Genomic DNA, 24,546 nt, shown 5'->3' with positions numbered 1-24,546 from the left:
ACACGACTTTACAGATGTCAATCCAGCCATAGGCTAAGAAAAGAAAAAGGATATGCCAAAATAAATAAACAAATCAAATAAGGAGAGGAGAAAAAGTAAAAAAGTGTGGCAAAAGTTCCACTCATGCTAGATTTGTAAAAGACGTTTGTGAAATCTAAGAGAAAGATGCCTAGTTTGGTATCATTATTAGCACGCAAATCCATGCAACGAAAGTCGATTCACCTTATTATATATTTAAAAAAAAATGCTAACACATTTTAAAATACATAATAAAATTATTATTAATAAATTTTTAAAATTTTTTTAATAAGCATAAAACAAGTATATTAAAAATTTAAATTTTTATATTTTTAATATAATTTTTTTAATTTATAATCATAAATTTTAATACATAAATTAACTAAACCGTGATTAGAAAAAAGGTGTTTCCAATATGTCCTTTCAACTTTAAAAACAATTAGATTAGAGAGGCCCACTTTTTAATTTGATTTTTCCAAAGGGTTGTCGGTTGCCAATGCAAAGCTAGCATGTTAGAAGGGGCATCAGGGGGCTCAACATTATTATTGCAACACACCTTAGCTTGTTCCAAGCCATTCATCACTCCATCTTCTTCCATTTCAGGTACTGACATCAACTCAGCTTCATACCCATATACTTTCTACATTTTGTTATTGCTTTTCACTTCTCCTATTTGTTGTTTTTAATTGTGTTTATTTTGGACATCTATCTGTTTGCTTCTGGAAGGAGAGTTTATGGCTATTTTTGGGAATTTTAGAATAGAGGAAATGTTGTTGGAGTTTAGCTCCCTTGTGAACAAGATGGTTGTTGATCTATAAAGTACATGCAGCTGGGTTGGAATGACATCAATGATTTGGTTTCTTATATAAGTTTTGAGGGGATGGTTGCAAGTTTATATCTTTGCTTTTTTGTGACCTTTTATTTATTGCCTCATCTATTTCCCTATGAAAATGCCATAGTTTGTGAGCTTTTCTATTTTAGGTACTATCAGTAAAAGGGTCATTGATGTGCCTCAGCTAAACTCAGTAATATAATATTTTTTTTAGTCTAATAATAGTTGACTCAGTCCATCATGATTTCTGGTATTGTTTATTGAATAAATTAATCTTTCAGGCACCAACAAGATAAAAATATAGTTCACTGATTCTAAGATTGTTATATGGATATACCCCTCCAAAAAAAGAGGGGAGAAAAAGGATTGTTATATGGATTTAAAATATATATTTCATGTTCCATGTGGATTTGATGCAGAATGAAGGGCACAACAATGGCAAAATGGTTAAGTCTTCTGGTTTTTGTAGTTCTATTGCTTAAGGCAGAAGGGGTTGATGTAGGACTCACTTATGTTCAAAGTGCTGTACCAAAAGGCGCTGGTGAGCATTTTTTCTTTCTTTTTGTTCTTTGGCTGTTAAAGGATCATCTCTATTTGTTTTTTTATTTTCACCTGTCACTATTTAAGATATCTCCACATTTATATGTCAAATAAAAGGGATCATAAGGAGTATTATTTACTGCACTAACATCTCTTAAAATTTAGTAATATCATATAGAACACCCCCGTGAGATTTATGCTGTATGACACTATATATATATCCTAGTATTTCATAATATTCGACATTAACTTCCCTTGTAAATATAACAGTGATTATAAATCAAGAGATGTCATATGTAACAAGTAATAGCACACAATATCAGAGGAAGACACATGAAGTTTATAGTTTTAGCTATATTGAATTGTTTATAACAGTTGGAAGATTGATGTTTAAACATTGTGTGCAGTTTGCTTGGATGGAAGTCCACCAGCTTACCACTTTGATAAGGGGTTTGGAGCAGGAATTAACAACTGGATTGTTCACTTTGAGGTTGCAAACTCACCAAATAAAACCGTGTTTCCTTCTTTTGATTTCTTTGATCTCTTCTTGATATTGATCTTCAAGAGACATTTTCTTTCCAGGGAGGAGGTTGGTGCAACAATGCCTCTGTTTGTCTCGATCGCAGGGACACTCGCTTAGGTTCATCTAAGAAAATGGATCAGACAGCTTCCTTTTCTGGATATTTAAGCAACAAGCAAAAATTTAACCCAGGTATATTCTTCACTAGTCACAATTTTGATTCTTTCTCCTCATTAACACAAACATTTTTTAATTTTATGGATCTTAACAAGTGCTGCATATTTCAGATTTCTACAACTGGAACAGAATCAAGGTTAGATACTGTGACGGTTCATCGTTTACCGGTGACGTGGAAGCAGTTGATCCTGTAAGTATTGCAACATTGAAAATTCTGTTCTAAGTGATAAGATTTGTTATTTTGTAATTTCCATTCTGATGAGATTTGCACATGATAAATAAATCAGAAAACCAATTTGCACTACAGAGGAGGAAGGATTTTTGTTGCTGTCATTGAAGACTTGCTGGCAAAAGGAATGAGAAATGCTCAAAATGTAAGCCACATTATTTATTTATGTTCCAAATGATTGGGATTCACTAATTGAAAATTGTAAGTACAGGCTATTCTTTCAGGATGTTCAGCAGGAGGATTGACAGCAATACTACAATGCGATCGCTTTAGATCTCTAATTCCGGCAGGAGCTAAAGCCAAATGCATTTCAGATGCTGGTTATTTCATCAATGTGTATGCTTCCTACTTGAACTTCTCTTTCTATTTATTCGATGGAAACTTGTTACCTCATTGATTGAACATAACAGAAAGGATGTCTCTGGAGCACAACACATTCAAGAATTCTACAGTCAAGTTGTTGCAACACATGTATGTTTCTCGATTGACTCCCATGAACCATTTACTCCGACAGGGTTTGATTGTGATTTTGTTGATTATCTCAGGGATCGGCGAAGAATTTGCCTGCCTCGTGCACTTCAAGACTGAGCCCAGGGCTGGTTAGTTTGTGACTCATTTATTTTTCATTTTGAGCGAGGGAGAGTCATTATTTCATGCATATGTCTTTATGATGCAGTGTTTCTTCCCAGAGAATGTGGTATCACAGATCAGGACACCAATTTTCTTTGTTAATGCAGCATATGACTCATGGCAGGTAAGATTGTTGTTATTGTGTTGTGGTGAAGAAGGAAGCGTTAATTAATTAGGATTATTGTGTGTTCAGATAAAGAACATATTGGCACCGGGTGTTGCTGATCCGCACGGGCAATGGCGCGATTGCAAGCTTGATATTAAGAAATGTTCTTCTGCTCAACTCAGTGTAATGCAAGGTGAACATACATAAGAATTGTGAGTGATGTTAAAATGTATTACTAAGAATAATAATGGTGATGATGGTGATGATGATGATCAGGGTTCAGGACGAACTTCTTGAGCGCATTGAGTGGAGTGGGGAGCACGCCAGCTCGGGGGAAGTTCATAGACGGATGCTACGCTCACTGCCAAATGGGAACCCAAGAGACATGGATGAGAGCTGACTCGCCTGTGTTGGCCAAAACAACAATCGCCAAGGCTGTCGGAGATTGGTATTATGAGAGAAGGCCATTCCATGAGATTGATTGCACTTACCCTTGCAACCCCACCTGCCACAACCGTATCTTTGATAACAACCGCTCAGATGATTAGACATTTATTAAAAGAAGACTTACGTGTAGTTGTGAAGTTGATAGTTCAAAACTGTTAGATGATTCTAACGTTTTTAAATATCAATAAAGATAACTGCACGTGAGTCACCAATTTATTATTATTGCACATTAAAGTGAACGGCAAAATATATCATTTGTAATTTATTAAACAAGTCAGCCAAGGAAAGGCGGCACTCTCCAGTCTCCACGCATAGTAATGACTAGTTGAATGTCACAACTACTTATAGTCTGCTATATATACGCTTAATAAAATGGAACAATAAATTTGGGCCTCTTCATATTCTTACTATCTTTTTTATTTTCTAACACACATGCCCTAGTCTCATGGATTTCCCATCAAAGCTAGCCCATACTTATCCATACATAGCTTATATTGGCCTCATTTCTAGGATTAAAAACTTTTTGGTTATGTTCTTTTAAAAAGTAGGTATTTACTATTTAGGGTGAATGAGGTCCCCAAGTTTTCAATGATGAGTTGATGATGAATAATAATGCAATATGTCTAGTCTGGTGAGTGAAGATTAGAGGCCACATAAGTTAAGCAACATTGCGGGGCCAGGCCACTAATCATGCTTTAATTTATTTGGACCACTTTCTACAGGCAAATCCACTTGCATTCCTTATCTTAATTAGATCCCCGTATCCAGTAAAACCTACTGTGTGTATGTTGTGGAGGAAGTGAAGCAAAATATATTTAGTGGACAACACAATTATGGTGGCAGTGCTAATCCCATTTAGTAATCTGATTAATATTATGTATGCTTCAAATGCAAATTGAGTCATAATCCTATATTATCTGGTCACTATAATTCAGTCGCTACAAGCTATATTCGAAATATTAAGTCAAAAAAATGTTAGAATTTTCATTACTCATAAATAACCAATACTCATGTTGTTACATATGACTTGGTAATATTATTCGATAACTGTCGCCTATTACTAAGAGAACAAATTTTGATCTATTACCTATAATTTGGTCAATAAAATTTATACATTGGCCCCAAAAAGTTATAACTCAACCTATGACTCAAAAATATGATAACACTTAATACAATGGCATGATGATTCTATCACACGCCATCACCAACAATTCAATGAAATTAGAATGAGATTCGCGCGATACGCAGGTGGTAAATTAATGATAATATATAATAAATATTAAAAATTGTTATGTTTTATAGAAATAAATTAAATATGTGTAAATTAAAGTTAAATTTAAAAGGTATTTTATTTAAAATAATTTGTAGTACAAAAAATTTTGATGTTGGAGTTGTACAAAGTGACATTTTTATTTGGTGGTTTAATTTTTAGATTTGTTTTAGTTGATGGATTTAGTCTTTTTATGTGACGCTCGTCTTCCTTTTTTTTATTGGTTGTTGTTAGAGTTGTTACTTTCTTTTTTTTGTCGTAGGTTCTTTATGAATTATTGAGTTTGATACACTTTCTATTGTGTTGTTTGTTCCATCTTTGTATGTATGTTCTTCTTCCGAAGATGTGTCTTAAATTTGTATGGTTTTCGTTCTCCTTAATCTCTTGATGGAGTGGTGCTTCAATGTCATTATTTTTTCTGAAATGTCATTAGATTTGAAGAAGTTGTGCCTAATAAGTTTTTTCCTTCGATCAAATAATACAAAAGTTGCTGTAACACTTTGATCTAAAACCTTTAATTGAATTCTAAACCTAAAATAAGTATTGGGTTAGTAACTAATAATTTGATAGATGATATTATAAAAAGTATATAGAGTTATTTTAATGTTGAATATTGTGATATTTGATTACATGTGCTACAAATGTAGTTATTTTTTTTATATGCTTTCTTTTGACACTTTTTACATTCAACATAGTTCTATCCAAATTTGTTATTAATTTTGTTTATAGTTGCTAAAATTGTAAAGATCTTTTCCTATTCCAATATTCAATTTATGTTATCATTAGGTATATGGTATTTGAGTAAGTATGAATGTATGATGCATGTTGTGAGTTTTTTTTTTTTCATACCTGATCATCAGATTCTCATTGCATGGCCATTAGATCTTTGATAGTTATTCAATTTCTAATCATTCTGCTATGAAAGAATGATGCTCTATTGAGTAAGTTTGAGATGTGTAATTCGGAAATAAATTTTTTGTGCTAAATTTGATGTTATTTGAAGGAATAGTGATAAGAGACTTATATAAGTAGTTTAAATAGTGTGGAATTTGAATACTTATAACGTAAAATTTATTATGATTAATAATATTATTATTATGACATTTGTAATATGGATGTTATTTATAAAAATTAATAAATTAATTGTTGGGGTTATAAATTTATTGTATTGTTTATAACGTTAAGATATAATAAATATAGGAATATGAATTCAATGTATTTGTAGGTTATAAATTTATTGTATTGTATTTTTTAGTTTTTTATTTGCATATTTTATTTTTTGCTGATTTGGAAATAATAGTTAATTTGACAAAAATTGAATGGTTAATTCTAAAATTTTGCTAAGTAAACAATATTGCTGACATGGCATTAGTAGGAGGAAAGAAATGTCTTAAAAGTAATGTGGATAAATTTATGCACCTACTTTTATATATTAAGAATAGATAGTCAAAACAAATGTTGAGAATATCACGATAACCACACTGTGATTTTCACCACAACCGTAACTTATGATTCGCTAACTGAGCATATTCGAAATATTTATTCTCTATTCAGTCTATATAAAGTAACATTAGGTTAAGAGAAAGGACATCTGAAAACTTAATACTCACTCAAGTCACTCTCACTTTTTTCTTTAAATTATTACTGATTTGAGCGTCAGAATATCTTTTGTAGGTATCCACCCTGTTTAGTGTTCTTTGAAGTCTAGCGTATACCTCATCCATGGAGAAGATAGGACAACGTCTCCCCTTCTGTGACGAACTATATATACCTTGACAGACCCCTTTAATAGCAAGAACAATATATATATATATATTGGAAATAAATACCTTCCACCACTCCAAAAGTTTTTTTTATTAAATCTAATTATAACGTTATTTATATTTTTTAATGATTATAAAAACCAACTTCACGAATAGTAATATCATCAAATGAAAATGACATACTAATCAAGAGATTGAAAAAAAAGTAAACAAATTCAAAGTATATATTAAGATGAAAAACTCAAAAACATACGTATAAAGATGAAACAAAAAAACCAATACTAAAAAAATACATACAAATTAATAGCTCAGACAATACATCTTCACAAAAATATATGACAAGAAGAAAAAATAAATAACTTCAACAACAATCCAAAAAAAACAAACACGAATAAAAAGACTAAGTTCGTGAATTAAAATAAATATAAAAATAAAAATAACAAATGAAAATATAATTTTATATAATTTTAATATAAAATTTTTTTGCATTATAAAATATTTTAAATAAAAAATATTAAATTTAATATTAATTTATATATTTTAATTAATATAATACTTATTAAAATATATTATATATTATATACTATCATTAATTTATCACTCTGCATATTACATGAGTGACACTCTAGTGCTAATTAATTAAAAGTCATTCACTCCACTTTTGAAAATAATATTCTACTGTCTATAATTTATATAAGTATATATGTTGTTTTACACCAATAATGTTATCTTTTTTCTTCTTCATTCAATGAAAAGAATAAAATCTGAACAAGCTAAGTTGTTGTTTTCATAATCAATATTATTAAGAGTATCTTAGCTTGTTGAGTGTTGACAAATATGTACATTTGTTTTGTATACATTTTATTCAAATATGCCCTTATTTAATTGTAGATTGTAGATAACAAGCAAATATGTATGGCACAAAAGTACTCAAAAGAAGCATGCATGGGTCCATGGCAAACCCACTTGCCTTCGTTTTTATTCGGCGCCGTTTACATAATAACAAGTTAATAACCCGTCAGAGCTAAGAGCAGTTATATTCTGTGCATGCTTTTTCTTTGCTTCTTCCCATACATGTTATTGTTTTATACACAAAGATAAAAGGATGCCATCAAAAAATAAAAATGTGAATAAATTTGTTTAGAACGCCCATTGAGTTTAATAAATTATATTAAAACTTTGTTAAAGGAATAAAATACACTACTGTAACAGGAAAGCATTAAATAACACAATTATTTTAGTGGTTTGTCTGTGGTAATGAATGTTGGGCACTTTTGGTTTGGGCAAAGTGAACTGAGCAGTGAGCAAAACATCACCTTTCAGTTTCACACTTGACACTATACACTCACAGTCACAGCTCAACTCATAAGAAAGAGACAAAATCCAAAACCAGAATCTAAGCCCAAACACTCCCTCCAATTCCATTAAACTTTGCCTCACAAGACCTATTTCTTCATACTGCATTAACCATTTGCTTCAATAAGCATTCAGTTCCACTCTTTCATTGTTGGAGCACTATATAAAGTCTCCACCCTCACTCACATTGCTCCACAACCCCATCTCCCATTTCAGGTCCATCTACTTGCCTACCCTTCATACAATATTCATGCTCATATATATGCTTTGCTTTCTACACAATAATACTTCTCTTTCTCTTTTTCTTTCTCTAGTTGATATTATATTAATATGGTTGAAAGGAGTTTCTTGTTTTTGTTGAATGGGGTGCACAAACATTGATAATCTTATTTATTTAGCTCCTTTGGTGGTAAACTGTCGATGAAAAGAAATGGGAAAACAAAACTATATTTGCTTTTAGCATATGTTAGGAGGTTGCATGCAGGGGCAGGGTGTGATAGTAACTCATATTATAGAAGAAATGGCTCTATCTTGTGTATTTTCCATTGGTGGCAAAAAGGTGGCAGTTGGGGTGCCTCTATTAACTTGCATTAATATCATTATCAATGGAGCCTATGTTTTCTGGGATAGTTTTTTTTCTTTTCTGTACTCAGTTGAGCTGAACTTTGGTTGGTTCTTAGATTATCATATTGATTGATATGATTTTCTTTTTCCCGTGACATACTAATAGGAATTTAAAATGTATAATCTTCATTTGCAAACAAACAATAAAAGGAAAAATATACTGTAGTTATCTTCTTGTAGGTGATTCTTCACAATATCAATATTGTCCACAATTCTCTTTCCCTGTATGTTCTTTTATTCCTTTCTTTCCTTTATATTTAATTTGTATCTGTATATCATCAATAAAAAAATTGGAAGTGTAGGTAATATTTTCTTCCTTTCTGTTTCCATGTTCTGTAATCATCAAGAAAGCTGAAGGGGGATTTCTAAAATTCCAGAACAAAAAAAAAAAAAAACAAAAAATCTTTCTGCTAAGTGCCAACTATGACGGTTCGCTATTCATATATGTTTCAAGGATGTCCTCAATGATTTTTGTTCTATATAAATTGGTTGATTCATTGGTTTCTGACATTAAAATGAGAAAATTTTGATTTTTTGGTAAAGGGTGAGCAGAAGAGAATTGCTGAAAAATGATATAAAATTCACTTTGGCCAAAATCGTTTGGTCTTATGTTAATTATATATGTGTCATGATACTTGTACTTAACTCACATTGTTTTTGTTTTCAAATGCATAGGTTTTGTTATTTGATTTTTCTGAATGGAGATATCAAGAATTTGGCAATGGTTAAATCTTCTAGTATGTGTACTGTTATTAATAAAGTCAGATGGATCTGGTTTTGTTCCAATCACTTATTTGGAGGATGCAGAGTCAAAAGGAGCCGGTAAGAAACAATGTTTTTGGTGATTGATTATAGGGATCATCTTGATCTTGAGCATTTTACTGTTTTTAATTTTCAGTAGTATTTATTTAGTTTGGAAAATTCAAGTTAAGCATTTCTGTGCAGTTTGTTTGGATGGTAGTCCTCCGGCATACCACTTCGATAAGGGATCCGGTGAAGGTGTTAACAGCTGGATTGTTCATCTTGAGGTATATCCCTTCCGAAAAAATTGAAATGTTAGGGTGCTTGGAGAATAGGAAAATGAATGCATGATTTAAGTTGAAGTGAAAGTCTCATACTTTAAAGCAGTTGTGTTTTGTTGCTAATAGGGAGGAGGATGGTGCAGTGATGTGTCTTCTTGCCTTGAACGCAAGGACACTCGCTTAGGTTCATCCAAACAAATGGATACTCAGGCTGGCTTTTATGGAATACTTAACAATCAACAGGATTATAATCCAGGTTGGTGTATCCAGAGTTACACTACACATGTTTCATATTCATATTGTGTTATGTTATGTTATGCATTTGTTTCCAGATTTCTACAACTGGAACAGAATCAAGATTAGGTACTGTGATGGATCATCATTTACTGGTGATGTGGAAGAAGTTGATCCAGTAAGTGTTTTCAAAATTTTGAATGTATTTGGAAAATCTATTACATTTTTATGACATGATATTATTTATATTGTGAAATCAGACAAACAATCTGCACTTCAGAGGAGCAAGAATTTTTGAAGCAGTCATTAAGCATTTACTTGCAAAAGGAATGGAGAATGCTGAAAAGGTAAAAGAATGACACACACATTACATTAAGGCTATTCCTATTCTATGATTCACTCACTCACTCAATTACTTATTACACAGGCTATTCTATCTGGATGCTCTGCTGGAGGATTGGCTGCTATATTGAACTGCGATCGCTTCAAATCCTTCCTACCAAATGGCGCTAGAGTGAAATGCGTGCCGGATGCTGGCTATTTTATCCATGTGTATGACTCCTTACCTAGTTTTGCTCTGCTTCTTCATACTTGATACTTGCTTAAATATGTTGTGTAACAGACCAGATGTCTCCGGAACAAAGCGCATTGAAAATTTCTACAAAGGAGTTGTTGAAACACATGTACTCTACTCTACTCTTGGCCTCCTTTAACTTTTCAATTTATTTTTCCTACTTTTCACCATAATGAGTATGATAAGAAGTGTCCATTGTTATAGGGATCAGCAAAGTATTTGTCTAAATCCTGCACTTCAAAATATGGTGCTGGCCTGGTAAGTCTATGATTGATTTGTGTAACTGTGCAAGCAAGAAGCAAGCACTGATACCTCTGCTTCTAGTGCAGTGCTTTTTCCCACAATATGTAGTACAAGATATCGCCACGCCCATTTTCGTTGTAAATGCGGCCTATGACTCATGGCAGGTGACATGATCATATTACTCTGTTACATTGCTGATCATAGTAGGAAGATCCCAACATTATCCGTGTGATTTCATTCAGATTAGAAACATTTTGATACCGGGCATGGCGGATCCACATGGCAGCTGGCAAAACTGCAGGGATGACATAAGCAATTGTACACCTGATCAACTAGATGCTGTGCAAGGTGAAAAAGAATAGAATCAATGAATGTGTGTATGAGTGTATGTTAATAATGAGTAATGTGTATGATTTGTTCAGGTTTTAGAGAGGATTTCATAAAGGCATTGAGTGGGGTGCAGAACTCTCCATCAAAAGGAATGTTCATAGATTCTTGCTACATCCACTGCCAAACGGAAATGCAAGAGTCTTGGTTCAAAACCGATGCACCTCAGCTTGCAAACACTGTATGTATTACTAACACTCACTCACTCTTTCTTTTTGCTTTGCTTTGCTTATCTTATTATTAATTTGCAGACTATTGCTAAGGCTGTTGGTGACTGGTTTTATGATCGAAAGCCTTTCCAACACATTGATTGTGCCTTCCCATGCAACCCAACTTGTGGTAAACCCGTCTTAAATGTCAAAGTCCACCCTGAATTCTAGATATATATGATCTTATATTTCATACAGTTGTGGAAATAACGCAATGTAATGAGTAATAACTGTTATTATTGTTGTAATCTTCTCTTAATGATATATCATATTTTATGTTTGTAATCATCTTATCTTTTGTAGTAATGTTTCAATCATCTTCTTGTTTTCGACCATAGCTTACAGTGATCAAGAAATTAAAGTAAGTTAGCCTTTTCAGCATCCAAATATTCCATAGTTAGCATTATTCTTTCATTTCACTAATAAAAAGACAAGCAAATACAAAACATAGGGATTAGCTATATATTTCAAAAAGAGTAAATAAACAAATCAACTCGGTGCTGCAAAATCTCTCTTCTTATAAGAGGAGAAACGCAGAAGACAAAAGGATTCCATCTGATCAAATATAGAGAGAGAAGACACAGGATATGTAATTAAATTAAATTAGTGATCCATCCATTACCACTTACCAGAGCACAATTGTATGCAACGACTAATACAATTTTAAAGTGTAATATACCGACTTAGAGGTCAATGTATTATTTCCTTTCTGTTTTGTAACGTTTCTCTTTTCTCAACTACATACATAGTATTGCTCCTTTAACTGCATTCGGTGCTTTGCAATAATTGCATGCAGCATGCATGCAACTAATAAGCAGAGAAGAAGAGAGAGGGAAGGAGGGGGTGTTTAATTACTTTGATTCTGCTTATATAACCATTGTTGAGTTGTCATGTTTGCAACATCTCCCTATATAAACAGAAACATGTTCCGTTTAATATTTATCTAACCTCAGAGATGATCAGTTTAATTTACACTTAAAAAGAAAGAGAAAAAGATTGGATTTGAGTTATAACCAGTTAAGTTTATCATTCCTGTCACATTACCATGGAATTCAACTATTTTACTGGAACCATTTTTGTATTTCAGAAAATCATTTTGCTTTTGGTCCTTTAGTTTTTTAGTCAACTCTCTAGTAATATCTTCCAAAGTATTAACCAAACTAGAGCATATTGCAGAGTATGGAATGGGTTATGGAGGCGTCCAAAGAAGGTGACATGTATAGCTTTGGGATTCTTGTTCTGGAAATGCTGACTAGACTGCATGTATTATGCATATCATCACACCATTTCTATTTTTATGCTTTTTCTACTTGATTTGATACGTCTTTCTCTTTCATTTTTTCTTTTACTTAAGGGTAAACTTGCAACAACTCTAGAATATGCTTCCAAAATGAAGTAGAGAAAGAAGTAGAGAAAGATTTGTGTGTATTCAAGTTGTGTGTAATGATTCAATATACAAGGATATTTATAAGTGGCAAGAGAATCGAAATAATAAAAACGTAATATCCTATAATAAATATTAAGATATGCTAAATAATTAGAATGAATGTTAATTTATCATAACATATTCTAACAGGCCAAAATCTTTTGGTATTATGTTAATTATGTATGTATCTTGATACTTGTACTTAACGCGCATTGTTTTTGTTTTCAAATGCATAAGTTTTGTTATTTGATTTTGCTGAATGGAGATATCAAGAATTTGGCAATGGTTAAATCTTTTAGTATGTGTACTGTTATTGGTAAAGTCAGAAGGATCTGGTTTTGTTCCAATCACTTACTTGGAGGATGCAGAGTCAAAAGGAGCTGGTAACGAACAATTGTTTTGGTGGTTGATTATAGGGATCATCTTGATCTTGAGCATTATAACTGTTTTTAATTTTCAGTTGTATTTATTTAGTTTGGGAAATTCAAGTTAAGCATGTCTGTGCAGTTTGTTTGGATGGTAGTCCACCGGCCTACCACTTCGATAAGGGATCCGGCGAAGGTGTTAACAGCTGGATTGTTTTTCTTGAGGTATATCCCTTTCCAAAAATTGAAATGTTAGGATGCTTAGAGAATAGGAAGATGAATGCATGATTTAAGTTAAAGTGAAAGGTTCATTATTTTAAAGCAATTGTGTTTTGTTGCTAATAGGGAGGAGGATGGTGCAATGATGTATCTACTTGCCTTCAACGCAAGGACACTCGCTTAGGTTCATCCAAACAAATGGATACGCAGTCTGGCTTTTATGGAATACTTAACAACCAACAAGTTTATAATCCAGGTTGGTATATCCAGAGTTACACTACACATGTTTCATATTCATATTGTGTTATGTTATGTTATGCATTTGTTTCCAGATTTCTACAACTGGAACAGAATCAAGATTAGGTACTGTGATGGATCATCATTTACTGGTGATGTGGAAGAAGTTGATCCAGTAAGTGCTTTCAAAGTTTTGAATGTATTTGGAAAATCTATTACATTTTTATGACATGATATTATTTATATTGTGAAATCAGACAAACAATCTGCACTTCAGAGGAGCAAGAATTTTTGAAGCAGTCATTAAGCATTTACTTGCAAAAGGAATGGAGAATGCTAAAAATGTAAAAGAATGACACACACATTACATTAAGGCTATTCTTATTCTATGATTCACTCACTCACTCAATTACTTATTACACAGGCTATTCTCTCTGGATGCTCTGCTGGAGGATTGGCTGCTATATTGAACTGTGATCGCTTCAAATCCTTCCTACCAAATGGCGCCAGAGTGAAATGCGTGCCGGATGCCGGCTATTTTATCAATGTGTATGACTCCTTACTTAGTTTTGCTCTGCTTCTTCATACTTGATGATACTTGCTTAAATATGTTGTGTAACAGACCAGATGTCTCCGGAACAAAGCACATTGAAAATTTCTACAAAGGAGTTGTTGAAACTCATGTACTCTACTCTACTCTTGGCCTCCTTTAACTTTTGAATTTATTTTCCCTACTTTTCACCATAATGAGTAAGATAAGAGGTGTCCATGTTATAGGGATCAGCAAAGTATTTGTCTAAATCCTGCACTTCAAAATATGGAGCTGGCCTGGTAAATCTATGATTGATTTGTGTAACTGTGCAAGCAAGAAGCAAGCACTGATACCTCTACTTCTGGTGCAGTGCTTTTTCCCACAATATGTGGTACAAGATATCGCTGCACCGATTTTTGTTGTAAATGCGGCCTATGATTCATGGCAGGTGATATGATTATATTATTCTGTTACATTGCTGATCATAGTAGGAGGATTTCAACATTATCTCGTTATGTGATTCAGATTAGAAACATTTTGGTACCGGGGATGGCGGATCCACACGGAAGCTGGAAAAACTGCAAAGAGAACTTAAGCAATTGCACACGTGATGAACTAGATGCTGTGCAAGGTGAAAAAGAATAGAATCAATGAATGTGTGTATGTTAATATGAGTAACGTGTTTGATTTGTTCAGGGTTTAGAGAGGATTTCATAAAGGCATTGAGTGGGGTGCAGAACTCTCCATCAAAAGGAATGTTCATAGATTCTTGCTACATCCACTGCCAAACGGGAATGCAAGAGCTTTGGTTCAATCCTGATGCACCTCAGCTTGCAAATACTGTATGTATTTCTAACACGCACTCGCTCTTTCTTTCTGCTTTGCTTATATTATTACTAATTTGCAGACTATTGCTAAGGCCGTTGGTGACTGGTTTTATGAACGAAAGCCTTTCCAACACATTGATTGTGCCTTCCCATGCAACCCTACTTGTGGTAAACCTGTCTTAAATGTCAAAGCCCACCCTGAAATCTAGATGATCTTCCATTTTCAATGTAATAAGTAATAAACATTATTATTATTGTTGTAATCTTCTCTTAATCATATTTCACTGATGATAAAAAGGATAGCTTAACAATAATCAAGAAACTAAAGTAAGTATTCCACAGTTAGCTGTATTCTTTCATTTCACTAATAAAAATACAAGCAAATACAAAACATATATTGGGATTGCCTGTATATTTCAAAAAGTTAATAAGCTAAGATACTTGGTACTGCAAAATGTTCTCTGCTTGTAATCACTCTCAAACTTTATATATCTGCTTATCTTCAATTAATCCTTGGGGGTTGCCTCTCATGTAGACCACCAATGTTGCCAATGTATATACTTTTTATGTACTACTTTTTTCTTTTCAAATATGAGATGATCTCTTAAAGAATAAAGTTGGCTCATATTTTTTACTTATCTAAACTATTTACGGTTATTTAAGCAATGGTTAAATTGTCTCTGTCTGATTTTAAGATCACAGATTCAAACCATGGAAATAGTCATTAATGCAATTATCAGGTTAGAGTGCATATATTACACCCTTTGAGTGCGGCCCTTCTCCGACCTTGTATAATCACTTAATCAGAAAGATCAAAGCAAACTGAACAATAGCTACGCGAAGATAGTGTTGACAAATAAAATCTTTCAGATCGTGGACCCAGTTATTCTGCATGCAGAATAGATAGAACAGCAGCAGCAGAGAACAGCAGGGAAACTTGAAAATAAGACGTTCTGATGCAGAGAAGTGTTTACATTCACTGTTTAAGATTGGACTTGCTTGTTCAGTGGAGCCATCAAAAGAAAGAATGAGCATGGAGGATGTCATCATAGAGCTAAACCTGATAAAGAATTCTTTCAGGATTGACTAGACTGCATGTATTATGCATATGATCACACTATTTTTTTATTTTTGTGCTTTTTCTACTTGATTTGCTACGTCTTTTCCTTTCATTTTTCTTTTCGTGCTTATGCCTAATTGCCTACTTGCTCCAAATACAATAACTGAGATGTTCAATATTTTATTTTAGCCTAGTCAGAAAGAAACTCTTATATACCACCATGGTACATAATAAAAGAGTTTATGAGGCAAAATCTATTAATTTGCTTGCATTAATAATAAGCATATGTTAACAACAATTATCAACATTTAGGATATACAAAATTAGGCTCCAAAAGCCTCCTATGGGGATATTCAGGGAGACACACTTTTACAAGCCTCTCTACCAATGCACCAAACTCGATTACGGCTTGGTGTGCTAGTTACAGAGTTGGCTTTGGCCTCTGCAGATGATAGCTCTAAATCAGAATTACTATCGCAACTAGATTCACAGTACTGTCCATCTGCCTTGTTCATCTTATCAATCAACGAGTGCTTGACATGTGAGCTAGCCACCCAAGATTCTGAAAGACTTGTCCCAGGAGAGTAAGAATTAATTGATGCCATGGGGGAATTCGGATTGCTTAAAGCATCCTCCTGCAGTATATCCCCTATTCTAGATAGTATGCTTAAGGCAAAACTCGCAAGAACTCTGGAATATGCTTCCAGAATGGAATGCCCAATATCCTGCAGAAAGAAGCAGCTAACATTACCACTTTAATGTTTGAAAAATTTCCACGCCATTGATAAGGAGAAACTTTTGGACCTCAACGACTCATAATTCTCTCTTTTCATTCTTGTAGGAAAAAGATCTTCATTTTATAACACAAAAAAAGATGTTTTAAGATATTTTAGTATGACATTCTAAGGTAAATTAATTTTACAGTTTGAAAAGATCTTTCAAACCAAGATCAATCTAAAAAAGATCTTTGTAGACAATAATTCAATATGACATGGATTTTACATTTTTCTTGGGGACAAATAACAGTAACATGCTTGTTATTGAAGCAGATAAATGAAAGCATATGTAGGAAACTTTCCACACTTAGAATAAGTAACATTTAGAAACTCACCTTGCCATACTGAACTTTGGCAGCATCAAGAAATGTTTGAGGAAGGTTTGGGTATCTACTTTTAAGCAGCTTTAAAAGAGTTTGTGCACGGTCCAACCACATCCCCACCTTTTCGGTACTTGGCATGGAGTCCTTCATGAAAGGCCATGAGGTTCGTAGTGGGGACTTGCCACTATCTTCTTGTGTAATTCTCATTCTTTCTTTCCATGAAAACATCGCGGCTTCTAATTTATTAACAGTCTCTAAGGCTTTATGTTCAGTTTTTAAATTAAGATACTTGAGCATTTCTTCTCCACTGCTTGATTCAGCTGTCAAAACCATGTACAATTCCTCTCCCAGGCTTGCCTTTCCAGACTGAAAATGCAGAGAGATTATTTTAGTCGATGATTCAATGAAGATTGCATTACAGTGCACAGAAAGTTTATCTAGCATTATGATTGCATATTTCTTGATCCAAGAATGAAAAAACTTGCAAATTTTCTTGTGTTACCAGATTAAGAATTAACAACCAATACTATTCCTTATAATGGAATGTTCTATTCATGTTCATACTTTATACCTAACCATAGATTGATCCTATTTTTCTGGTATCTTTAATCATCACTATTGGGAATATAGTGGTTGAGGTTAACAAAAACATATAATTCCAAGTCTCCAGAGTTCCAAGTCTCACCTTTAGAAGTGCATCTTTAATAATTGTTGGAACAGGCATTTCAAGCAAAATATTATCATTTATCGATTTGGCAGCCTTGAATATTTGGTGTACCACCCTTCCCCGATGAATCAACCTCTTTCGTTCAGTGTCTGAAAGCCCAGTACTTGGTACTTGGGGTGAGGGCAACCACCATCTTTTGCTTTGTCTTACACTCGTGCTCCTCCTTTCTGCCCGGCTTCCTCCCTCTTCATACCAAAACTCAGTATTCACCATGGATTCTAGTGTCTCCTGTCAATCAAAACATTAAGATGTCTATACAGTCTACATAGTGATTCCACAGGATGTTTATAAAATGAAGATTTTGACCTACAATAAGCATAGAGTCCAATTTCTGAAGTGCTGGAAGATTCATGTGGACATCAGAACGAGCTTTCGGGGTCATTATCTGTTCAAACACGACGACTATCTTATTGTACTGAAGTGTGATTCATATAAAATGTTAAATCATTTCCATTCCAGATCAAATGAAACAATACCTCAAAGATTCCACCATTGGCAGCATTTTGCTTTGCAGGAACCAACTCAACCATATAGTTTGTAGGAGACAGCAACCAGTCCATTTCTCTTTGCCATTTGCTCTTCCGTTCTTCAGGTAATGGTTCCAATTTCCACAACTCGCCAAACACCGTCACTGCATATTTTGGTATTAAAATCAGAGACAAATTTTTTGAAAATATATGTAAGTTTCTCAAATATAAATGGAACTGAGAGATTGAAAAAAGGTAAAAAGCATCAAAAGCAAACCTGATAGGCTAGAGATGGCATTAGACAAAGCTAAAGCTGTATTGAGGCCCTTAGTTCCTCCTGTAATATCATCACCTAGCAGCAACTTTGAGAACTTTTCTCTCATGGCTTCCACATCCGAACACTGCATAGCATAAGCAGGCTTCTCTTTGACATAAAAATGTTGAGGACTCTGAGAGAGTTCCCATTCTTCCGATCCTTGTTCGTCATCCCTTTTCATTTTCAAACATTGTGAAGAGAATGATCTGAAAGTATCTTTACTGGATGAACAACTGAAGTCATCGTCATTGAATGAATCGGTTATACATCCATCTCCTCTGCTAGTTCTGCTTTCATCTTCAGAAGATTGGTTGTCAAGAATGCAACTCTCAAGGCCATCATATGTCATAATCCCTGAAACATTCCAGTGTCAAAAGTTGTCAAACAATTAATTGGGTGGTTTGCTGGTTGTTGCTATTTAACAAAAGCTACTCAGCAGCATTTACAAAGTTATTATCAAGCTTCTTAAAAGCACGAGCTCATAAGGAGTCAGAGTTATACCAAGGTCATTATATTCAACATCAATAATTATTTAGCAGGTCAAACATCTCTGCTGGACGATTTAGAAAGCATTGACAAGGGACAAGAAAATAGAACATGTGTTAGTTATCCTGTCCTCTTCAGTCTTAAATGTTGAGAAATTGTTTATCTAAAGACATGTGAAGTAATAAAACTATAACACAAACATAAGCGGTTGGTTATAGTTAATACTTAAATATGTTTAGACAAAATAATCTTAGTACAGAGTTGTTGTATGAAATGCTTCCACGAAGACATGCCACACAATAAGGCACTCAGGTTCACAATCACACAAGAGAGCATTAGTCAAGTTTGTCGCATGCAACTCGATTTAAGAGATTGGACGCTAATCCTTTTTATCAATACGTGTTTAACCTTTTGAATAAAAATTAAATAGCACTGTGAGAACTGAGAACTTTTCATTTTAGGGAAAAGGAAAAAACATATTAAATGTTCCAACATTTACTAAAAGTTTTAATTTTATTCTCAAACTCAAAGTATAAAATCTTTTGGTGTTGAGCCCAATATTTTTAAATTAAATGTTCCAACATTTACTAAAAGTTTTTAATTTAATGTATTGATTACTCAAGCAGTAATTACCCGTATTTATTTAGAAGTAATTTATCTATTTCTGCAGCATTATACTTTATTAAAATCTATGTATTAATTTTATTTATATGTTTTTTTTTCAATTATTTTAAACCATAGAAAGTATTATAACCTTCGGATGCATAAATGAGTCCACTCCATATTTTTTTTCTTTTGGTGACTAGTCCACTCCTTCATATGATCCAATAGCTCGTAAAAGGTGGGGAAGAAAGGTACAATCCACAATCTCCATCCAAATCCAAATTCGAAAATACAGTACAGTGTATGCATAGTTTTCAATTTTTGAAAGTCCTCAATTGAATTTGTATTTGCCTGTGGCAGGGGGAGTTGCAGAGGCAGTAAGTAGGCACAACCCAATTAAATAAATGTACATTTGACCCAGAGACCAAGCTACTAACCAGTAAGTGGGGTACACACACTACACCCTTCATTCGCTTCATTCATTCTACGCTGTATACTTCTAAAATTGGCTTCTATAGATGCATCTAATCAATTGACGTGCAACATCATGAATCTTTGAAAATCTTAGGCGCTTATACTCTCCTCTTAAACTGACACTAAGCAATCATTTATTTATTTTACGTGGGAACTTAGTATAGTACTAGGTAGTGACAGTGATATATAAACTCTTTCAGTGAAATTTTCTACTATAACCATTCAAATTTTTGGGAGAGATTTCATTTATTTATTTTTGAGAAATCATACTAGAAATTTTCTACTCATATCTGTACCTTTTTTTATGTTAAAACCTAAAAGACAACTTTTTATATTTTTTCTTAATTTTCTTAATACTAGAAAAGAAAGATGTACGTGTATATGCAACATTTATCGTTACTTGATTTAATTTGGATTGTCCCGCCCTGATGATATGGTCATATTAACGATAAACATTTTTTTTGAATAATAATAATATTTTATTAAGAGGAGTATGGTAACTTACTGGCTTGGTGGTCATGATCAAAGTCAGTGCTAATTTTGGATGTCCTGGTGCAGCAAGCTAGTCTTTTCCTCATCACTAACATCCTTTTCCTTCTTCAAAGAAACGACACTGTTGCTTCAATAACTCTCCCAATGTGCCTTCTTCTTCACCAATTATATCCCAAATATATGTTATTCCAACAATTAATTGTATCCTCATATCAAATATCTAAGGCTACGCAAAATGTTTGGTTTGATCATATGCATTCATGTGAGAATATTATATTTCTACATAACGTTATTATAATAAAGCATATTAATCTTCATCATAAGGTACACAGATGTCACGTGTTATGTTAAGAAGGGATTAATTAATTATGCAATAAGCAAAGTTAGGGGAAAGTAAAATAGAAAAAGCAGTGTGTTTGAGCGGAAAAAAGGCACTACTTATGGAAAACTTTTGAAGGTAGTAATTAAAATGAGGTCAAAAAAGCCAAGAAAACAGGGATCTGCACCAACCATGTGCCCATCCCAGATTTACACGTTACAGTTACACCTTTTCCTTCTTCATTTTCTTTTTATAATAATATTTTTTATTCAAAATCAAAATGTTTCAACGGATACTAAAAAATTAAATCAAAAGAAAATGGAGAAGAAGCTCAGCTCAGACCTCAAGAGTTTCAGACTCATTAAACTTTCAAAATGGCGAAGTTATAGTAGAACACTTGGAGAGATAAATAAAGAAGCGTAAAACGTAACAAGCATTAAGAAAATTTTATACCTGAGCACACCAAAATTGTTCACTACTTCTTCAATGGCGTTTTTAATTTTCTGAAGGTGCTTTGGTTCAAGTTTCTATACGAGCTTATCGAGGATAGAGGAATGAAGAATGAAAACGAGATTGAATTGAATTCAAGAAGAAATGCAGTAATGGAGCGATGTGAGTTTGCATTTAATAGTGAGAGAAACAACAAGAGCAGCATATCAAGCATTCAAAGTTGATGTGATGTGATGTGAACGTGATGCCACCCAATGCATTCTTCTCAAATAAATCTTCATCGTCAAAGTTTCTATGGTCACGATTGTAGGAACAGCGACCGCGAGAAATCGGGCTCAAGTGGGCCCATTTTACGTTTGGGTCCGAAGTGGGCCCTATTCGTTAGGGGCCCAACGATAGCGCCGTCATTACCATTCCATGTATGATGTGTCTACATCTTAAGCTAAGTTGCCACTGACCAAAAAAAAAAAAAGCTAAGTTGCCACATATTCTCATTTGCTTGGCCCAAACAATTCAATTCATAACGTTTACATTTTACAATTTTATTTTTAGTGGCCTACACTACAAAATCAAGGAGTAGGTTTGTCTTTAGTTTTCTTATTTTAAAAAGAAAGTTAAGAATTTGAATTTGAAAAAGGGAGTGCAATAAATATGTATATCTCACTTTTGTTAGGTTATTAATGTTTTGTTATACACTTATACTTGAATTTCAATTATGCTTTCTTCATAAATAAAATAAGTGAAGATATAGCTATAGATATTTCAATAATAATGACTTTACTCTTCAAAAGTAAAAAGTCACATATAGCAATAAAATATTAAAACAAAAATGTTAGAGGATGAATAAAATTTATTATTTTGTGCTATTATTTAATCATCAATATTTAAAAGTGTAGATTAAAAATAAGTTCAAACTAAAAGAATTAAATTGATGATTAAAAATGCTGATAAAAAATAATAAAATTTGTTGGCTCTTGAGTCTTGAGTTTTTTTTATTTTAAAAATATAAGATATGATATGTTTTATGATATATTTTTAATACATGTTTCAAATGTTCGTGATATAAAAAGTTCAAGTATTATTTAGTAGTTATTAGTTTATATTTTTAAGTATTAGAATGTTAAATTTAATTTTTTGTATTTTAATTTTGTTTATTTAATTACTAGATTGGATTTTATTTTAATGAGTTTAAGATTTTTTTATTTTAATCTAATAAGATGTTATAAATACCTTTTAAATTATTATTATAGCCGTCATTGAGTGAAAACTCCCATTTTAGTTTCGTGATAAAATCATAGTGTAGATAAGTGAAGTTCTCTCTTATTACATCAAAAAAATAGGTAGAAGTATTTAATTTATCTTAAGTGAGTTTCTATCTTATTGTATCAAAAAATTAAATAAAAAAATAAAATAATTCTCTTTGTATTTAATTTTAAACTTTTTTATTTTAATTTATCTTTTCTTTTTTCAATTTCAGTAATTATCTTTTTGTTTGTCCCTCATTTCATAACAACTTTTATTTTCATTTTTTTCAATATATAATACAAGCTTGAAAGTTGAAATATTAAAATACTAATATATTAGAGATATCCAAAAAGAGGGAAATGAATTAAAAACAATATAGGTGTTACCATTAAACTTAACAACAAAGGTATTGCCAAATACCTAATACTTACCCTACAATATACTCGAGGGAGCAAAGCTTCACTAGAAAGTTTCCAAAAAGAAGCAAAAGGTGCAAATCATTGACACTTTTTCAACGTTGAAGAAAGGATCTGGATTTTACTTGTCTTTTCCTTATGGATGAATCTTTCATTATTAACTCTCAATTTGAATTTCGTAATATTTTCCCTCTTCCTTGTTTGCTTACTTGGGTGTAAGTTGAAAACAAAAATAATAATAATAAAGTTTGCCAGCTAAAATTAACTATAAAATAAATTAAATAAATAAAAGATGAACTTATTTTGTAATTTCTGCAAAATAATATATCAAACATTCTCACTTTTAAGTACAACAAAAAAAAAAATTCTTTTCAATTTTCACTCTATTTTATTGTTAGTCGACCACCCAAATTAGTTAAAATATAAAAATAAAAGGAGAAGGGTTTCATGGCGGAAATATATTATGAAACACTGAGACATGTTTGCTGAGTTACACATGAAGAAATATTAAAACATGACAATGTACTTGAAAAGCAAAGAATCTAAGAATAGATACTGAATTTTATTAGCTGAAATAATATCTACATAGGCAAGAAAAATAAGAATATGTAAGTTGAATTATGAAAGAAGGAGGAGAATAAGAAGAGATTCATTTTGATTTTGAGGTGCACCTATTTGGAATGTAGCTGCCATTCAAAGGATGGAACTTGAGTTGACAGTTCAAGCGGCACAAGAACTTAACAGATCCTACAGGCCCTATCCTCCACCGAGTCCTTGCATTTCCCTTGAAATCGAAGGCAATCTCATTCTTCTTCCAAGAATCATCTACTTTCTCCATCTGATCAGGAGTCAAAGGAATGGAAGAAGACTGAATAACATAGTTAAGATCCTTAGTACTATTCTTAGGAACCTCCAAAGAATCCGCAACGAGGACGGCTATGCCTTGGCCTTGGAAGCTGATGTTGAAGCTTATGTCAGAGAAAGTAGCATGAGCCTTGGCATTGCCATTGTGAGCCCTCACAATGACTGTGAGCTGTGTCTGGAGGAGGCCGGCGTAGTCGTTCCGCAGAAGGTCTAAATGAGCATTGGTGATGCTGATCACAGGTACTCTTGGATGGATGACCAAGTATGCAATGAAAACTACTATCCCTGCAATCACAACTGCTATGGCTATGATGGTGCATAGGATCGCTGCTAGCCAGATCAAGGGGTTCGTTCGGCCCTGCCGCCGATGGAGATCGAGTTTTCTCTTGAAAGCCGTAGGCATAGAGCATGAATCAATCAGTCTTGAGGGACTAAAACATTCTTTTTCCCACTGCTCTGCTTTCTCTCTGTTTTGTTCTGTGTTGTGGTGAAAAGAGAGCAGTTTGGCTTCAGAACATGAAGCACATAAACAATTTGGGTTCTTTAACTCTATTTACAATGGGGTTTTAGTATCTTCGTTTAATTCCTTTCCCAACTTTAAAGCATTTGATCCTGTGCGCAAATTACTATATCCCATTTCATTTTCTAGCATTTTCATATATTTTAAATTCCTAACCATGTCATAAAATAATCTTACGGTTTAAAACGATAAATTTGTTTCCACTATTTTAAGAGAAAAAG

General features: G+C 33.0%; 5 protein-coding genes across 10 annotated transcripts; 3 read left to right on the top strand and 2 right to left on the bottom strand.

Annotated features, from left to right (window-relative positions):
- Positions 1 to 365: 365 nt before the first annotated feature.
- Positions 366 to 3,902, top strand: LOC130963704 (pectin acetylesterase 8-like). Its single transcript, XM_057889809.1, has 12 exons — positions 366 to 621; positions 1,270 to 1,391; positions 1,798 to 1,880; positions 1,973 to 2,102; positions 2,198 to 2,277; positions 2,375 to 2,461; positions 2,528 to 2,652; positions 2,727 to 2,787; positions 2,862 to 2,915; positions 2,993 to 3,070; positions 3,140 to 3,245; positions 3,329 to 3,902. Exons 2-12 carry the CDS (start codon positions 1,271 to 1,273, stop codon positions 3,598 to 3,600), a joined length of 1,197 nt encoding a protein of 398 aa, XP_057745792.1. The 5' UTR covers positions 366 to 621; position 1,270; the 3' UTR covers positions 3,601 to 3,902.
- A 3,988-nt stretch (positions 3,903 to 7,890) lies between these two features.
- On the top strand, positions 7,891 to 11,466 carry LOC130963681 (pectin acetylesterase 8-like). 3 transcript variants are annotated; one of them, XM_057889784.1, is made up of 13 exons: positions 7,891 to 8,104; positions 9,188 to 9,334; positions 9,458 to 9,540; positions 9,661 to 9,790; positions 9,867 to 9,946; positions 10,029 to 10,115; positions 10,196 to 10,320; positions 10,391 to 10,451; positions 10,547 to 10,600; positions 10,672 to 10,749; positions 10,828 to 10,933; positions 11,008 to 11,153; positions 11,224 to 11,466. In XM_057889784.1, exons 2-13 carry the CDS (start codon positions 9,211 to 9,213, stop codon positions 11,350 to 11,352), a joined length of 1,203 nt encoding a protein of 400 aa, XP_057745767.1. In that variant the 5' UTR covers positions 7,891 to 8,104; positions 9,188 to 9,210; the 3' UTR covers positions 11,353 to 11,466. The 3 variants fall into 3 exon arrangements, with proteins under 3 accessions (XP_057745767.1, XP_057745782.1, XP_057745775.1); XM_057889799.1 differs by lacking the exon at positions 7,891 to 8,104 and adding an exon at positions 8,164 to 8,556; XM_057889792.1 differs by lacking the exon at positions 7,891 to 8,104 and adding an exon at positions 8,692 to 8,736.
- A 1,624-nt stretch (positions 11,467 to 13,090) lies between these two features.
- LOC130941324 (pectin acetylesterase 11-like) lies at positions 13,091 to 15,007 on the top strand. 3 transcript variants are annotated; one of them, XR_009070618.1, is made up of 9 exons: positions 13,091 to 13,197; positions 13,318 to 13,603; positions 13,686 to 13,772; positions 13,853 to 13,977; positions 14,051 to 14,111; positions 14,206 to 14,259; positions 14,331 to 14,408; positions 14,486 to 14,802; positions 14,868 to 15,007. XR_009070618.1 is itself a non-coding variant. In XM_057869794.1 (8 exons), the coding sequence occupies exons 2-8, from the start codon at positions 13,412 to 13,414 to the stop codon at positions 14,603 to 14,605; spliced, it is 717 nt and encodes a 238-aa protein (XP_057725777.1). In that variant the 5' UTR covers positions 13,091 to 13,197; positions 13,318 to 13,411; the 3' UTR covers positions 14,606 to 15,007. The 3 variants fall into 3 exon arrangements, 1 of the variants encoding a protein (XP_057725777.1); XM_057869794.1 differs by having other exon boundaries at positions 14,486 to 15,007; XR_009070620.1 differs by lacking the exon at positions 13,091 to 13,197 and having other exon boundaries at positions 13,315 to 13,603.
- Positions 15,008 to 16,099: 1,092 nt separating this feature from the next.
- On the bottom strand, positions 16,100 to 21,500 carry LOC130962684 (rop guanine nucleotide exchange factor 14-like). 2 transcript variants are annotated; one of them, XM_057888872.1, is made up of 8 exons: positions 21,284 to 21,500; positions 20,525 to 20,664; positions 18,418 to 18,810; positions 18,150 to 18,304; positions 17,984 to 18,058; positions 17,632 to 17,901; positions 16,959 to 17,312; positions 16,100 to 16,572 (listed from the first exon to the last, which is right to left on the bottom strand). In XM_057888872.1, exons 2-8 carry the CDS (start codon positions 20,604 to 20,606, stop codon positions 16,201 to 16,203), a joined length of 1,701 nt encoding a protein of 566 aa, XP_057744855.1. In that variant the 5' UTR covers positions 20,607 to 20,664; positions 21,284 to 21,500; the 3' UTR covers positions 16,100 to 16,200. The 2 variants fall into 2 exon arrangements, with proteins under 2 accessions (XP_057744855.1, XP_057744848.1); XM_057888865.1 differs by having other exon boundaries at positions 20,525 to 20,667; positions 21,284 to 21,453.
- Positions 21,501 to 23,488: 1,988 nt separating this feature from the next.
- Positions 23,489 to 24,313, bottom strand: LOC130946200 (NDR1/HIN1-like protein 12). The gene has a single exon (XM_057874877.1). It carries the CDS (start codon positions 24,206 to 24,208, stop codon positions 23,591 to 23,593), a length of 618 nt encoding a protein of 205 aa, XP_057730860.1. The 5' UTR covers positions 24,209 to 24,313; the 3' UTR covers positions 23,489 to 23,590.
- Between the last annotated feature and the right edge of the window lie 233 nt (positions 24,314 to 24,546).

This window comes from Arachis stenosperma, chromosome 1 (genome assembly GCF_014773155.1).
Source record: "Arachis stenosperma cultivar V10309 chromosome 1, arast.V10309.gnm1.PFL2, whole genome shotgun sequence".
In the NCBI taxonomy this organism is placed as follows: domain Eukaryota; kingdom Viridiplantae; phylum Streptophyta; class Magnoliopsida; order Fabales; family Fabaceae; genus Arachis; species Arachis stenosperma.
This window is presented reverse-complemented; position numbering and strand designations above follow the sequence as displayed.